Source organism: Helobdella robusta (assembly GCF_000326865.2).
Source record: "Helobdella robusta unplaced genomic scaffold HELROscaffold_4, whole genome shotgun sequence".
Classification (NCBI taxonomy): Eukaryota; Metazoa; Annelida; class Clitellata; order Rhynchobdellida; family Glossiphoniidae; genus Helobdella; species Helobdella robusta.
The window spans coordinates 6949065-6967767 of NW_008704902.1; the positions used below are offsets into that span (position 1 = coordinate 6949065).

General features: G+C 32.8%; 4 protein-coding genes across 4 annotated transcripts; 2 read left to right on the forward strand and 2 right to left on the reverse strand.

Moving 5' to 3' along the window:
* Positions 1-4124: 4124 nt before the first annotated feature.
* Positions 4125-4607, reverse strand: HELRODRAFT_162806 (hypothetical protein; the record flags this gene model as incomplete). Its single annotated transcript, XM_009024904.1, has 1 exon — positions 4125-4607. The coding sequence occupies one exon, from the start codon at positions 4605-4607 to the stop codon at positions 4125-4127; it is 483 nt and encodes a 160-aa protein (XP_009023152.1).
* Positions 4608-11554: 6947 nt separating this feature from the next.
* On the forward strand, positions 11555-13721 carry HELRODRAFT_162807 (hypothetical protein; the record flags this gene model as incomplete). The annotated part of the gene is made up of 4 exons (XM_009024905.1): positions 11555-11875; positions 12679-12837; positions 12896-13027; positions 13584-13721. The coding sequence occupies 4 exons, from the start codon at positions 11555-11557 to the stop codon at positions 13719-13721; spliced, it is 750 nt and encodes a 249-aa protein (XP_009023153.1).
* Positions 13722-14581: 860 nt separating this feature from the next.
* On the reverse strand, positions 14582-14794 carry HELRODRAFT_67143 (hypothetical protein; the record flags this gene model as incomplete). The annotated part of the gene is made up of 1 exon (XM_009024287.1): positions 14582-14794. A coding segment is annotated over one exon (213 nt), but the record flags the coding sequence as incomplete, so codon positions are not given.
* A 403-nt stretch (positions 14795-15197) lies between these two features.
* HELRODRAFT_162808 (hypothetical protein) lies at positions 15198-18305 on the forward strand (the record flags this gene model as incomplete). The annotated part of the gene is made up of 6 exons (XM_009024906.1): positions 15198-15204; positions 15492-15662; positions 16176-16262; positions 16530-16656; positions 16717-17314; positions 18288-18305. The coding sequence occupies 6 exons, from the start codon at positions 15198-15200 to the stop codon at positions 18303-18305; spliced, it is 1008 nt and encodes a 335-aa protein (XP_009023154.1).
* Positions 18306-18703: the final 398 nt, after the last annotated feature.

The window sequence follows — 18703 nt, forward strand, 5'->3', positions numbered from 1 at the left end:
ACATTCGGTAGATTTATAGAATATTGTAAAAATTATGGTCTATTACCAACATTATATATATATATATACATATGTTTATAGTGAGAAAAATCGAAAAAACGAACTACAAACATATTAACGCCAAACATTCGGTAAAATTTATAGAATATTGTAAAAATTATGGTCTATTACCAGCATATGTTTATATATATATGTTATATTCTATATATATGTGTGTATATATATATATATAAATATATATATATATATATTGTGAGTCGACTTGAATCTACAAGTACGTGAATTTATAAAGGGTTTATATAGGGTGAAAATTTTCGTGCTCACTCAAGTAAAGTCGGCCAGTACGAGTGCATAATGTACACTATCTCTCACCACTATAACTTAAATTTTGTCTTATAAAAAAAAACACCTTGGTTTGCGATGTTGTCTACTAATATAACAATTGCACTAAGTTGGTTAAGTTGGTGTTTAAACTCAGGCTACTGATGAGTCCCGTGAGGGACGAAACGCGTTTAGCTTAAAACGAGTTGGGTGTTCACAGAAATTCACCTTGGTTGGGGCGAGTGATAGTGTACATTACGTACTCGTACTGGCTGGCCGACCGTACTTGCGGGAGCAGGTCGGAAATTCTCACAGTATTTATATATATATATATATTTATTATTATTACAACTTATGTAGCGCCAATTAAAATGTAAAATTTATCAAAAACGCTCTCAAAATGCAAAAACAAAAACAATGTTAGGATGAAAACAAATAAGTCTTTAACAGCCTTCTAAATGTCAACAAATTCAGACCAGGATCTCGTAAATGGCTTGGGAGATTGTTCCATATCCTAGGAGCCAAAACAGCAAAATTTCTAGATCCTATTCTTAACTGGCTTGTCTGTACAGCCAGGTAATTTGACTCATCAGATCGCAAATTGACATAATGAGGTGCCCTTCGTGTTGTTTTGTCTATCAAATATCTAGGTGCACAATTATTGATGCATTTAAAAATTAATACACAAGTTTTGGTTGTATTTAAAGGCGCCAGACAAAACTCTAGCCGCACGATTTTGAATTGACTGTAACATCCCAAATGATTTTTCTGGTAAGCCGTTGAACAAACTGTTACAATAATCCAAACGCGAATGGATGAATGCATGCATTAACATCTTAAGAGTATTTTCGTCTATCGATTTTTTTATCAATTTCAACTTACGTAGTTGGAAAGTGCAAACTCTCATCAATGATTTTATGTGATGATCCAACGTTAACTTAGAATCAATGTTAACGCCCAAACTTGAAGCATTTGTACAGAATTCCACTTTGACATTATCTATATCCAGTGATGAGATATTTATTTTTGAAAGCTGTTGCCAGGTTCCTACCGGCAGTAGTTTTGTTTTACTCTGATTAAGTTTTAGTCTGTTTTTAATCATCCATTTATTGACCTCTGCCAGGCAACGTGTTAAGTTGTTACCCATTTCATCAAACTCATCTGGCGGGCAACTAGCAATAATCTGTATATCATCAGCAAAGGCATGCCTCGTGAATCCAAAGGACTTGATGACATCCAGGATCTCATGTGTGTACAACAGAAACAATATTGGTCCTAACACCGACCCCTGAGGAACTCCAAACTTTATGTTCTTAATTCTAGACCAGGTTTTATTGTAAAAAACCTGTTCAGTACGATTTGAAAAATATGATGTGAACCATGCGAGTACTGTCCCCTTTACACCAAAATCTTCACATAATCTCCGCAGTAGAATATCATGACCAACAGAATCGAAGGCTGCACTCATATCTAGGAAAGCAACCAGCGATACATATTGATTATCCATCGCTGCGCACAAAGTTGAAAAAACATGTAACAAGGCTGTTTCTGTCGAATGATATTTTCTGTATCCTGACTGATTACTATGCAACAAATTATTTTTAGACAAATGGTTTAACAGCTCGTTAGCGACAATTCTTTCCATTACCTTAGATATGAAGCGAAGATTTGATATTGGCCTATAATTGGTAATATCATTTACTATGCAACAAATTATTTTTAGACAAATGGTTTAACAGCTCGTTAGCGACAATTCTTTCCAATACCTTAGATATGAAGCGAAGATTTGATATTGGCCTATAATTGGTAATATCATTGACATCATGATCTATTCCTTTAAGAAGTGGTATAACCATTGCATGTTTAAAGGATGCAGGAACGATGCCATTAGTCAAACACAAGTTGATTAGACTTGTCAAAAACCCAGAGAACAAACCAATGTATTTTTTGAAGAAATACGCTGGAAGGCAATCAAGTAAACATGTTTTCGTTGGACACTTGTAATTATTTTTATTATTTCTTCTTCACTATATTTCCGGAATACTAGCAACCCACTGCCCATTTCAATCTCCCTCTCAAGAAAAACTGATTCGTTACCAGCCGTTGCATCTCGAACTCGTTCAATTTTATCGTTAAAAATTTTTAGAAAGCCATCACTAGTGTGCACCGTTTCAGTCTTATCAATATTGTCAAAAGAGTATGTAGTTTATTTAGTGCATTCCATAATTGTTTTGGCTTGTTTCTATTCTCATTAACCAAATTTGACCAAAAACAGTACTTTTTCTTGGCCAAAACCAACTTCTTTGATTTCAGTGCACTAATCCATTTATCTATTTCATCACTTGACATTGAGTTCCTATAATTTCTTTCGAGCTTTCTACAGAGTCTTTTATGCTCCCGACATTCATTATCATACCATGGCACCACAGAATCATGACGACATTCTACTCTGTGTAGCGGTGCAACTATATCTAAAATTCTTCTTATTTCATTTTCAAATAGGTCAAACAACTTGTCAACATCTATACCTGAACATGCTTTACCAATCGGTGAACCAATGACCAGCGAGATAAATTTTTTTTCATCAATATGTTTCCACGATCTGATCGCCCTGTAGCATTTACTAATTCGTTTCCGTTTAAAAGGCAAACAAGCTTTAACCAGCCCGTGGTCAAAATATATTCCACTTGCATTAACCATTACATCAGAAATACACAAACCACTACTGGAAACAATCAAATCCAGTGTTCCACCTAAGTTATGAGTGGGTTGGTCGATCCAATTCTTCAAACAAAAATCATCAAATAACTCCAACAATGATCTGGTATGCGGGCATTCTTCTCTATCGACACGAACATTGAAATCACCTACCAAGACAAGATCCGAAACCAGCAAGGACATATTTTCCAAAATACATCTAAGTTCCCTAAAGAAAGCAGTTGTGATAGGCATTGATCCAGGTCTATATATAGCCAACAAACCAAATTCATGTTTACCATATGTTATTCTTGTTGCTATTGCCTCAAACGTAGCTAATGATGGTAAATCAAATCGTGTGTATCTGAACCCTGTTTTAAAATAGATTATCAATCCCCCATGATATGGATCATGTTTTCTGACATAGTCAACATAACTGTACCCGTCAGGCATTGCCGATTTTACAGAAATATCATTTTGATGTCCATGCCATGTTTCTGTTAACACTAACACATTTAGTCCATCAACCAGGAGTTCATACACATCACTTGATTTGGATACAATTGATCTGATATTTAATAGTCCTAGGCATATTTTACCATCATTGAAATTGTCATCAAAGCTCAGCAATCTATTGACAAAGCCGTTTGATGAACCTTCATTTTTACACAAATCATCTAATTTTCCGTCTCCTTCATGAACTTTATGATCTTCCACCTTCCACCTGTCCCCCTTACTCTGTATAAAAAACCTTGTTGACATGCCGCCTCTTTCGCTTTAGCATCAGTCACCAAATTTTTCAGTTCACTCCTTTGCTCGCGCGTCAAATCATTACACAATCTGATGTTCTTTAAGTTATCTTCCAATGACCTAATTTTAGAAGCATGCTTTAAAAGATCCCCCTTCGTACTTAGACTATCTAACTTATCAAGACCGGACGAATCACCGATTCATTCTTTTTACCCAATCTAAAGACCTTCTCAATACCATTATCTGACATGTCTTTTGAAATGTGCTTGAATATCTTCATCGCAAGTTCACGATCGTTTTGATTTTCTTTTTCTGGCAAGTTGAAAATCACTAGATTCCTTTCTCTTTCTTTTATTTCACTGGCTTCGTTCAAAGTCCTTTGGACGTTTTTGGACCTGATTATTTATAATCTCTACATTTTTCGTAATGTTTTTCTCAACGATGTTCGCCCATGAAGCTTTCAAGTCACTTTTGAGGTTGCAAATCTCATCGACCATTTTTATATCCTGTTTTTCCAACACAGTCAAATTATCATCATTTTTAGTGATCATGGTTTTAATTGTTTCTAACTGAGTCTGAACCGTAATGTTTATTTCTTCAATTTTCTCATGAAAATTGTTTACAACCGACTTTACCAATTCCTTTGTATTATCTTGGGCTTTCAGACATTTTTCACAAAACCATTTAATGCTATTTTCACTGTTCAGTATCGACACTATTTCTTCATCAATATTAACATATTTAGCGTGAAATAAATATTCACAATGATAACATTTAACAGTTTGGTTTACGCCGTCTATTGTTTTTACAGCTATGCATTTTACACACTTTGTAGACATTGTTAGTTCAGTTCAAAATTTTTGTACAGTCTGATTTTATAACAAGCAAAGTAACGTGGAAATGCAATTCAACTTTTGAAACAATACAACTCACAACATAAATAATATGACTATCCTATAACCCTAACCTCGTCAATTTACTACAAATTTAGATTATAATAAGTGAAAATTAATTAATGTAACCCAAAATCAAACACAATTAACCAACGAAAAATTTATATGAGTGTATTCAGCAGAATTTTATCAATCCAACGCAATTAAATTTAATCGACAAACTTTATTATAAATTCAAAAACTAAGAAAAAATACGGAGCAAAATGAATTCGACCTAACACCACAGAGCCGATATATATATATGTAGATTTATATATATATAGATGTATATATATAGATGTATATATATAGATGTATATATATATATATATATATATATATATATATATATATAAAGTGTATTTCTGTAAAACACCCAGCAGGTTTCTCAACCCTCAACCAGTGCAACTTATTCAAAATAGGTGTAACATGATCAAACCACGAACCACCCAAAACCAGCTTGACCGCACGATTCTGTATTGACTGAAGCTTTGAAAAAAACCTTTTGGTGACACCATAAAAAAGACCATTGCAATAGTCCAGTCTGGAAAAAACAAAAGAGGAAATCAAACTTTGAAAAACAGACGTGTTTAGTGATTTTTTGACATTGCGTAATAAACGCAGTTAATTAGAGCAGACCCTCACTACATTACAACAACAACAACACACGTTTAGACGACATTTTCCCCGAGATCGGGGGTTGCCGTTTGGCTACCTATGATGAAACCGAAATACCCCTCGACGCCATCCACATCTGTCACTCGCCTCAGTATCACGCAACCCCGCTTTCACCTTGTCTTTTTCCACCTGCTCTCTCCATCCCAATCGCGGACGACCCCTTCCTACCACTCCTTCAACCTCGAACTCCAACGCTCGCCTTATCCCGACTCTTTCATCCCTTCTCAACACATGTCCATACCACCGCAATCTCGATCTCCTTATCAATGTTTTAATGTCCTCATTCAGTCCTATCATTGACATCAGCTCTGTACTACTCCTTCCTATCCTTCACTTTAACCCCACACATCATCCTCACCATAGCTCTTTCAGCCCTCTGCAGTACACTTTCCTCCTCTCTCCTCAACACCCAAGTTTCACCTCCATATACCATCGCTGCTCTCACACATGCTTTCCACACAATACCCCACCCAGTTCCCTAAATTTCATCCATCCTACACGACATTATTAATATGTAAATCCATCTTTAGGTTTGAGTCAATAATAACTCCAAGACTACGGAAAGATGTGGAAAATTCAATTATGTCATTGCCAATACAGATCTATGAAATTTTGCCATGAACTGCTGCTGCCATGAACCCACCGGTAATGTTTGTGTCTTAGATTTATTTAACTTTAACTGATTCATACTCATCCAAGAACTAATTTCTATAAGACAATCAATCAGTTTATTCAGATAAGCATTAATCAAATCAACAGGACAAGATACCAATAACTGAATATCATCAGCAAAGGCGTGGGAGCTGAACTCATATTTTTGAATGATATCAAAAACATCAGCAGTGTACATAAGAAACAACAGAGGTCCTATCACCTATCTCTGGGGGAAACCAAAAGATAGTTTGTTTAGACGAGAGAGTGTTGTTGTAAGAAACCTGCTGGGCTGGGTGCGGCTTAAAAGATAGGAAGAGAACCATGATAAGACTGAATCAGAGAGACAAAAATTTGTGGAGAGTTTATAAATGAGACGAGTGTGATCGACACATTTAAATGCAGCACTCATATCGAGTAACGCCAAAAAAGAAACGCATTGACTGTCAATTAAAGAGAACAACTGGGAGAAAATATCAATGAGTGCAGTTTTCTGTGGAAAAATATTGGCGACAGCCGGATCGGTTCTTTGGCAACAAATTGTTTTTGTTTAAATGCTGTAACAATTGTTTGATAACAACTCGTTCAATGACTTTAGAAATGAATGAAAGATTAGAGATAGGACGGTAATTTGATAAAACGTTGTCGTCCAAATTTGATCTTTTTAGAAGTGGGGTTACAATAGCATGTTTCAAATGGTTGAGAAAACTGTCAGTTGATAAACATTGGTTGGCAAAAAATGGCAAAAAATGATCTATAACAGTTCTGAGTACACATTTGGTGGCTCAACGGAAAAAAATTGGGAGAGAAGGTCAGAACTAGAGACAATTAAATCTAATGTTCCACCATGAACGTGGGTTGGTTCATTTATTCTATTTACCGATTGATATAAATCAAAAATTTCTAATAATTTCAATGCATTAGGGTCGTTCAAAAGTTCAACATGAATATTCACGCCTTCTACAAAAATAACATAATTTGCTAAAAGCAATTTTCGGTCAAAGACAGATAACTCATCAAAAAACAATGGTGATGGAATAGATGACTCAGGACGATAAATTGCGAAAACGACATTGTCACTGAAATCAAATTTTACAACTATAGCTTCAAACGTCTTAAATAAAGGCAGTGAAATTCTATAAAATTTAAAATGATTTTAAGAAATCACAATTATTCCACCATGTGAGGGTCGGCCGGTCTCAAAAAATCTATGAACACAAAATTAGGTTGCAGAGTGAGTCTAAGTGATAAATTTTTGGAAGACCCATGCTAGGATTTCGTAACAACAAAAAAATCAAAATTATTAGAGAATAAATCGCGAACAGTGTTGATCTTATTCATAATTGACCTAATGTTCAACAAACCTAATTGTAATTTGTGTCTTTTTTGGTAACTTCACGATCATTACCACCACCTTTATCGTTACCACTACAACTAACACTACCACCGCAAAATATATATATATTTATATACATATATATATATATATATATATATGCCATTATATGTGAGATATATATATATATGTCATTATATGTGGGATATATATAATATATTTGACAATAATGATAATAATTTGTATGATATCAATAATGACAATAATATATATATATATATATATATATATAATATATAATATATATACATATATATAAATATATATATATATACATAATATAATATTTATATATATTTCAATTGCAATTTATTTGACAAAAAAGCTGAAGCACAATCAACCAATAGTATCAAATTAAAACCAACTTTGACTAAAATCAACCAAAGAAGAGAAATGAAATATTAATACAAGTTAGTCAAATAGATACAACATAATAAATAAGGTAATAAATTTTTGAAAAATGTCAATAAAGATTAAGATCATTTTTTGAAATATCCAATGTTATTGATAGTTATTATTATTATTATTATTATTGAAACATTTATGAAGCGCTAATTAAACGAATATCTAACAAAAACTGAACTTAACAACATAATTGAAATAACAAACGAGAAATCATAATACATCGCACAGAAATAAGATTAAAATTTGGTCATAAACAGAAAAGTAATCGATTCAATATAACGAAAATTCGAAATAATATTTAGAACATGTCGATTAAACATAAAACTAAAACTGATCAATAATGCATTACAATGAAAATAAATGAGTTTTCAGTTTCTTCTTGAAATCACGCAGGTTTAGGTCCGGATTTTTGAGAGCAGCAGGCAGGTTGTTCCAAACACTTGGTCCAGAAACAGCAATGTTACGAGAGCCTATACGGAGACTCGTTGTTGGGATCAACAGCAGGTTTGAAACATAGGATCTCAAGTGTGTTCCAGATGCTTTTGAAGATCTCTTTTTGAACCTGTCAGACAAATAAGATGGAGCTAGACCGTTGATAGACTTGTAGACAAGTGTTGAAATTTTGAACAAAACTTTTTTGTCGACGGTTAGCCAATGAAGTTCCTTCAATATTGGAGACACATGATCGTATTTTAGAGTTCCAACAACAACTTTTGCGGCTCGATTCTGTATTGATTGAAGTACAGCCATGGATCGATCAGGTAAGTCATAAAACAAACTGTTGCAATAGTCGACGCGTGAGTGCACAAATGCATGAATCAACGTCTGCAACGTGGATGTATCTAGGGATTGTCGAATTTGATTGATTTTCCGGGATCGTCGAATTTGATTGATTTTCCTGATTTGAAACATGCATTCGGCTGAGAGCTTCTTAATGTGTTGTTTCATTGACAAACCTGAATCAATCATGAAGCCCAGATTAGCTGCTGTCTGACAAAATGGGATGACCTCATCATTAACAGTTATTGAATTTATATCTATTCTTGAAAGTTCCAATTGGTAAAAAAACAATCTTGTTTTGGTTTAGTTTTAAACAATTGTTTTGCATCCACTTATTGACCCCAGACAAACATTTAACCAGTTTGTCCAATTCTGATTTAAAAGAATCTGGCCTGCTCGTAACAATAATTTGCAAGTCGTCCGCAAAAGCATGACCTGTAAAACCAAATGATTCTATTATCTGACTTTAGTACTTCAGAGGTATAGATCAGGAATAGAATAGGACCTAGAACCGAACCTTGTGGCACACCAGACAGCATAACATTAACCTCAGACAATTTACCACCGAATGATACCTGTTGTGATGTACCTACCAGATACGACTCAAACCACCTCAGAACATTTATATATATATATATATATATATATATATATATATATATATATATATATCTATATCTATCAAATCAAATATTGTATTTATATAGCGCCAATTATAATTGCTTCTCATCAGCGCTCTCCTCGTATGAAGCATGTTGAATGCGAAGCCATCATCGGTTGAGATCACAAGGAGTTACCAAATAGGTATGTCTTTAGACGTTTTCTAAACTCAGCTAATGATATAAATAAATAATGATAACAAAGATGAGACGAAACGATAATTAATACAAATAAAGGATACAGAACGAAATCGAGACTCAAAGAGAGAAAGCATTCCATGGATCAAACGAGACAACCAACATTCCGATACGATTTGCGAAAACGTCATCAAACATGAAGAATGGCTAAGGAGAGAACAAAAGTTCACGCCCAACGTGGGGCTCATATATATATATATATATATATATATATATATATATATATAACAATATAAAAAATGTATGTTTAAAACAATAAAATGTCTAATTTTTCTGACATTAATAAATTAAAAAGAAATATAAAAAATTGAACAATGTTGAAAATAGTGTTGAATTTTTGAAATATTGCGTTAACAACAGTCTGTTACCAATATATACATATATATATATATATATATATATATATATATATAATATTATACACATATATAATATTATATATATATATATATATATATATATATATATATATATATATATATTGGTAACAGACTGTATATCTGTATATATAGATATTATATCAAGACTATATATCTATATATATAAATATTTTCCTGTATTTTTAGTTTTTAATAGTTTCTGTTTTATTTTTTTTAATATGTCGTACCGTGTTTTTATCATTGATTTTTACTTATATATATATAAAACATATTTTTTAGCTATACTCTGCAATTCATTTTTTTTTACAGAAAAAGCTTTTTTCAGTAATCCTTCGCCATTTTTAATGTAGTATGTTATAAAATATTGGTTGTATCTTATACATTATCTTATATACATCTGCTCTTTCCTAATTTATTGGCTTCAAAGGATCACTTTTTGCTGATCTATTGTTTCTATTTTTTAGTGGTTTCTTTGTCGGTAGCTAAGTTACTGCATTCTGTTGGATATTTATTACAAAATTTTCTTTGTTTATGAAAAATGCTTCGACAATTTTATGTTGAAACGGAATTCATAATGCGATACAGTATCTTTGTGTTTATGTTGAGTATCTTTCTAGTATTTGCTATTCCGTGGTTATTGCTATTCCATGGTTATGGATTACATAATTTTTATTGCACCTCTTTGTGTATCCATAGTTATTCCACATTTATTTTATTATTTATATTATTTTATTTCTATTTAATGTAACTAAAATTTTTATTACCATGATTTACTTTATTTTACTTCTACTTATTTTTTTATATTCATCATTCTTATTTTTCACGTTTCATAACGCGCATGTTACATTCTCTCCGTTTGACAGTTTCATTTACAAAAGAAAAAAAACATTCTTCCTCTATTATAAGTGGAGCTGCAAACGTCACGAATACAATACCAGCCAATGGTAGTAAAAAAATGATAGGTTTGAAGAAACGTCTGTTGTTAAAGGTTTATATTCTGCGGTTTCAAATGCGGTAAAGAAATAAAATTAGTTGACGGTTGATAGTTATGTGATGGATATTGGTACTAACCAAACATACTTGATATTTGATTTAGAAAATATTTATTTTACCACAAATACCAACCGCTTTTGCAACTTCGGGAAGGACATTTTGCCCGACGTGATTTAGGCTGACGACGATATATACTGAAATGAAATATCATTAATTCCCTGACGCCGCAAAAAAATTTATTTGATACAATTTCTTACTTTCATTCAAACCAACAATGCAAAAACTATTTTTACTTCGATTAGCATTACAAAAATTGATTTTAATTGAAAATTCGCAAATGCAAATTCATCATCTCTTTTGTTGTGCCTCGGCATGCCTTTTTTCCTTAAAAGCTTCTAGCTTACGCAAAAAGGATGCATCCATTCAGTTCGTATAATGAACAAAAAGAAAAAAAAAATTCATTATGTGTATATCAAAAGACAACTTTCATGCAAATGTGGATCTATTGTCTCTATGTTATTATACATTAATTAAGATGTATGGTTTTGCCCATGTAGTAACTTCATGTATTTCACTGCTTTGTTTAAATCTTTGAATATTGTTGCAAATTATACAAATTTTAGCTGGCACAAACACAGTGTGATACACGCGTCTAAACTCATGCTAATCGTTTCCACAACTAGTTTTAATTTTATGCATACCATTGAAATTGAAATGTCACGTTTGATCTCGTTCATCATTGTGATGGCAGTTTTGATTTGCAGAGGTACAGCTCAATTTCCAGACATGACATTCAACAGCTTTTGTCCACTGACGTCATTGGAAACGCAGCCCGCAGTCTACAGTGACAGATCTCCAGTCTCCAAGCCAGACATCTCATCTTTTTTGACATGTGCGATGGAATGTTTTACAACCTCCAGTGATAATTGTCTAGCTTTTACTTTCAAGAAAGAAAGTTGTTGGTGGCACAAGTCACTTGCACCAAACATTTCAACATTTGTTCAAACTCCAGAGAACAGCTCCTCAACATTTTATGTGAGTAATCAATGTTATTTTCGTTTTACTGCTTATTATTTCTATAAAATTTTTCGTTTTTCAACCTAAACTTTTATTATAAAAATTTTTTTAATAATAATAATTTTTTTTACATCAATTAGCATCCTACTTACATTTCCCACTAATGTTTGTGTGATCTTTCTTTTGTTATCTTGCTCTTGCACGTTCTGCAGTTCTTTCGTTCGTCAGGAATTACTATTTGAAAATTTTGTACTGGCTATTGAAAACTTCCCTGAAGTACACTCGAAAAAATATTAAATAGTCTTTTTGCTGATTTCAAATCTTAAAATCGTTTTGCTTAATCATGTTAACATTTCAAAATATTTTCAAATGTTTTTTAATTCTTATTATAAATGGTTGTGTCTATATTTCCCTCTCTTCTCTTCTTGTCCTTGAATCTCTTCTGTCTCTCTCACTTTTCTCTCTCTCTTTTTCTCTTTTTCTTTAAAAGATAATTCACTCACACGAAGCTTCAATTTATTTGATTAAGTTACCATGATAATTAATTCCGATGTTTCAATAACATTGAACGTTTTTAACAGCTAGACACAAGACCGTTGTTAGGCTAGTAAACACACATTTTTTAATTATCAATAATTTTGATTTTGATTATTTTGTTAAATATTTGAACTAAGTTACTTAAATAACTAAATTTTTATTTAACAACTACGGATAATTAGGAAATAAAATAAACAAAAATAAATGATATTGTTAGATCTAGGACTAAAATGTTAAGTTCGTCGAGTCCGATCACCTTTTATCAAAATACAAAAACTCGTTAGAAAGAGATAGCTCAGGCTGTGGTTCAGAACTTCTTTTTTGTCATCTGTTGGGGAGCATTTGGTCAAAGGAATATTGTCTGTCCTTTGAATTTTTTTTTGAATTTTGAATTTGTCCGCCGTTGTCTTTACTCTCTGTCATATGACATGCTGTGTGATGAGGTTACTCCTTAGTTCGTCGAGTCCGATCACCTCTTATCAAAATACAAAAACTCGTTAGAAAGAGATAGCTCAGGCTGTGGTTCAGAACTTCTTTTTTGTCATCTGTTGGGGAGCATTTGGTCAAAGGAACGACAGCTGTCCGCCGTTGTCCTGTCTTTACTCTCTGTCATATGTCATGCTGTGTGATGAGGTTACTCCTCATTTCTCTATTGATATAATTCTTAAATTTGTCGGGATGCATTCTAACTTTTCCAACTTTCTTATCAACATGTTTGTAATCCAAATCGTGAATCAAATTTCCAAGAGTCTTTTTTTAAATTGATTTATTTGCCGACGTTTCGACAATTGATTAAACAATAAATATGCCAAAAAGTAAAAGTACCTGTCTCAAATGCACGAAGATCACTGTCAGTAGTCAAGTATATCAAAATCTAACGATAAATCGATCATTTTTTGCTTATATAATATGTACAATGTACATTGACTTGACAGTCTTTGAACTCTACCACATGTTTACCCGATTGCTTCATATAGGTTACACGATCCGCTTCACACGATTTTTCTTTTCTTTCCATCAATTTTACAATTTGCTCATTAGCCACCAAGAGAGTCATTCCAATACTTTTTTGAAACCATTTGATCAAATATTTAATCTTTCAACAATTCCACATTGTTATCACACTCTATTAAAATTAAGATTAAATTTAAATTTAATTTAAATAATTTATTGATAAATCTAACCAAAGGGCCTTTACAGGCCTCTATTCAAGTCAAGGGAAAGAAATAAGCATATGATACTGATGCTAACAGCAAACAAAAATTATTGCTCAGCAAAACCATTATTGAATGAGTCAACTGCCATCATAAAATGTGTACATAATTAGTGCAAGTGAATGATATGAGATTATATTGTGACATACAGTGTAACTTCTCAGCCAGTTCCAAGTAGCGCTATGAGTAAAATTATTATTTAAAATTATTATTATTAGATTTATTAATTAGTTGTGTTGTTATTAGTGTTGAAACTTTGCAATGGACTTTGATGTCCACGAATTGACAAATAAAGTGAAGGGATGAAATGACAACTTAGGTCAGATAGGATGAGGTTGTGCTGTATTTTGTACAAATGGCACAAATCGAAAATTAACCTACGTTAAAAGAAAAATAAGTTTCCAGCCACACTACCACAAATCTTGACCACTCCCGTGAAAACTTGAATATTCTCAAATATTTGACCCCTCATCAAAGTTTTCTAGATCCGCCACTGTTTGCAATCCAACTGCATGTAATCTGGACAAGTATGGAAAATGACGTAGAGAAAATAGATTTGGTAAATCTTCTCTGGACATTTTTAACCTTTGTCACTTGATATTATAGTGTGGATCCCCTACTGATAAGCAATATTTCACCCAGAAGACGTACGTAGGTGCTAAAAACTTTTGTAATTACCCTAAGTCTTTATCTCAGGACTTGAAACATCTGGTGAATACAAGCGTGTGCGAGAAGAGCTTTGTGGGTGAGATCAGTCAACCAATGTGAAATGATGAGTGAAGCTGTAAATTAATTTTGTTAAAATTCAAAAAAATAATTAATTTTCTTTGAAATTGTACAAGAAAAAAATTTACTAAAAAGTCTGCTTAAGTTGGATTTCATTAGAAGAATAAACTTTACGTAATATTTTTGAAATATTTGTTTGCGTTGTCGTACTCTAAAACTATAATAAATAAATAGATAAAACAAAAGATTAAAATTTAAAATTATAGACGATAACATTAATAATAATAATAACAATGATAATAATAATACGAAAATTTTGAAAGCGCCTGTTGCACGATTTTGCACGATGTTGCCAATAAATGTTTTTCAGCATTCTCTTAAAAGCCGACAGAGAAGTGCAACTTCTAAGCTCCGCTGGCAGACCGTTCCACAAACGCGGAGCTGCATGACGGAAACAGCGACCCGCAAAATGTGACTTTGCTATTTGAATGTTTGAAAAGGAGGAAGATGATGGACGTAAGTTTTATCATGTTTATGGCGTGATATTACATTGAAAAGATAAATGGGGGACCGTGACCTTAAGACCTTGAACGTTGTGATAATGATTATGTTAGAAACTTGCTGCTGTACTGGAAATCAGTGCAATGTTCTGAGGACCTCCGATGAGTCTGAAGGCGCAAAAAATTATTCTTCTTCCCGCCAAGAACCAGTAGGGTAGACCTATCTTGAATTGACTGCAATTTTTTAGTCAAAGACTTGAAAGCGTTATGAAGGAGCGATTTGCAAGAGTCCAGTCGAGATAAGATTAAACAAAGAACAGTGTCGAGGCAATCACGGTCGTTATAAGATGCCTGATGCGCGAAATGACAGGTAAGTAGTAATTGCATGCTCTCAGAACGCTGGTGACGTGCCTGTCAAAAGTGAAGTTTGATAGAATTGTTATTATTATTAATATTTATCGTTCGCTCTCTACGTAACCAGAATTGTTTGACAAATTCAATCCTTTATATTAAAAATATAACAGAAAATAAAATTTATTAATTTTAACATCAAAATTTTAAAGCACTTTTCTCCAACGCCATGCATAATGGTGATGACTGATTGCGTGGTTTGTAACAAAATAACATTCTAAAAATTAAATTTCACACGAATTGAAGATGTGATCGCATACACATCCTGCTCCTACCCATTCACCCTCAACTTCGTTCTGTACAACCTGACTTGCGCCAGCCTCAATTCGAAAGCCAACGATAGCTGCAACGTCAGCGTGTGTCCTGCCAAGAACAGTGATGCTTATAAGTGGAAGTATTGCGGCCCGAGTAACAAGTGTCAGTTTTTGTTTATTTCATGTTGTCACCTGTTGATGTTGTTGTTAATTTGTTGTCATTAATAATTATTTTATTATTTGTTTCATCAATGATTATCACGGTTTATTTTGAATGTATTATATAGAAAAATACACATAATCATAATAATACATTCAAGCCTATTTCATGCTTCTATGCTCATCATATAATAAGAAGATAGTCAAGAAAGTGAAATTTTGCCATAAAATGTTTTACACAAAATTCGTTTTTTATTATAGCATTCGTGCGCTCGAAATCGTATCGAAATCTAATTTTTAAAATTTTTAAAAAATTTTTCAATAATAATGTATATATCCTTTGCATCTAAATCCTTTATTATTTCTGAAATTTGAAATAGATTGATGCACTTAGATGATTAACCAAGAACAGCAATTCCCATCCAGCAAAAGTGATGGCGATGCTTATTTCCTTTTGATCACTTGCTAAAATTAAATTTACTTTTAATAATAAATTTTATAAAAAATTACGTGACAGCACAACTGAGCAAGCCATTTAAAACATCGACCTTTTACTGCCAGTCTTTAGACGATGCCTTCAACACTTCAAAAACAGCTCCAACAGGTTCATATTTTTACATAATTTATTCAGATATGCTCATTTAATATTTTCATAATTTATTCGCACATGCTCATTAAATATTTGCATAATTTATAAATGAATATTTAAATAAATCAACAACAATTAACCTACGAATCGGTCGTGCTAGCCAGCCTGAGCAGAACAGCATTACTACTACTACTACTACTACTACTACTACTACTACTACTACTACTACTACTACTACTACTACTACTACTATTATAATATTTAAATCTTCGTGGCCACTAGGATGGTTCTTGATACAGGAGCGCGACAGTCACAAAAGCTTCGACTTCAACAGGACCTGGGACGAGTACAAACGCGGATTCGGACAACTGGGATCTAATTTCTGGATTGGAAATGTCATTTTAAATAAGTAAAAAAATAATTCTGTTTGTATTTTTTTAATAATATGTTTTTGTTTTGAATTATTCAGAATTCTTTCAAACAGTTGCACAATGCTATTCAACTCAAGCAGTTACCTAACCACAACCAATGCAGCTGAAACCATTTCTACAACTACCCCTTCTGTTGGAACTAAAATTTCAACCACAACAACTCTTGCTGCTTTTTTGCCGAATTCTGAAAATTGGACAACCACGTCAAGTGTTTTAACAGTTGAAACAGTTACAAAACCCCCTATAATAGTTAGATGGCGATTGAAGATTCAGTTGATGTCCAATGAGTTTCGCTGGTATTCCTTGGAATACGGAAATTTTTACGTTGATTCCGAAGTTAACTTCTATTCACTGAGCTTAAGCAAGTATGATTCCGTGGTTAGTGATTTGAAAGATGCCTTTCAGAATACGAGCAATTGGATATTTTCAACGTTTGACAAGCCAGCTTGGAGCTGTCCTGGTTACTCAATGATGAACGGATGGTGGGTCGATGACCATTCAACAGTTAATTCGAATTCATGCGCTAACATCAGTCAACAGATCAATATAAATTCAAACATGATGAGCAGTATAAAATTTTATGATTTGAAGAACAATCTGGTCAGTCCAATGGTCACCCGAATGTACATCTTGCCGGTCTATTCTTTTTCATATTAAACATTAAAAGTTTAAAGAGGATTGCTAAAAACTAAAAAACACTGTAAAACTTAATTTGTTATGTATACTGTACAACATGAATTGTTTGTTTAGTTAATTTTGTTCAATCTTCTAATTAAATGTGACAAAAACATTCATCAAACGATAACGCAAAAACTGTTAAAGATCAGAAGCACACATAATTAGAAACACACATAATTAGAAACACATATAATTAGAATCACACATACTTGTAAACTCACATAATCAGAACCACACGTAGTCGAAACAGCATTTTGAGGGCAGCATCTCTTGTAACATCTACTACCATCTCGTCATTGATGGCGGTTCTCACCATAATAATCTATTTTTATGAATTTGCTTCAATACGTTGCGAAGAATAATAACAAATCCATTTAAATGCTTTATATATTTATTATATATATGTTGGTAATAGACAATAATTTTTANATTATTATATAAATTCGGTAGAATTTATAGAATATTGTAAAAATTATGGTCTATTACCAACATATATATATATATATAATTAGAGAATTTTTATAGCGCCCTTTAATGCAACTCAAAGGCGCTGCTTTTTGCTTTTGTCCGGTGAAATCATCGGGAAAAAAGATACGTCTACAAATCTTTGCGAAACTTCTGAATAGTTGAACCATGTTGACGGAGGCTGTATGGCAGTGAGTTCCGAATTTGTGGACCAGCAACGGCAAAATTCCAATTGGCCACTGTTGAGTTTTATGTTTTATATTAAAACATTATGATTTATAATATACATTTATTTTTCTTTGGACCAAATGTTCTTTGCTTTGTATGTAACTTCACTTTTCCTTTTCTGTTGATACGGTGGATAATAAACAAGTCGAGAACGTTGCTTAGTTTATTTCTCTTCTTTTAATGTCTTTCAATAGTATATCAATTAATTAAACGATCTACGTAACAACAAATTTAACAGGTTATGGGACCCAGATAACGTTTTTCTTAATTAATTGATTTGACGAAGAAAATTTAGAATAAAGAAATATCGGAAGAATCCTTTGTGAAGACTGAAGTGAAGAAAAAACACGTGCTTCTTCATTCTCTGAAATTCGATATTTTGCTTCTAATTAAAAGGTAAAATTGAAAGACAAGGAAGAAATGGATTCAAAGCTTCAAATAAAACAGTTAAGTTGCGCAGCCGATTGGCCCATTTGGAAACGTCGTGTTCGAGATTTCATGGACTACCATGAGGGCGCACTTGATGTGACTGATGGGAAGTTGTCGAAACCAGAATTACTAGAAAACCAAACAGAGCAACAGGCAAAAGATTTTAAAAACAAATCAGATCTGTTTAGAAAGGCAAACAGTTATGCCAAATCAGTAATTGCGAAT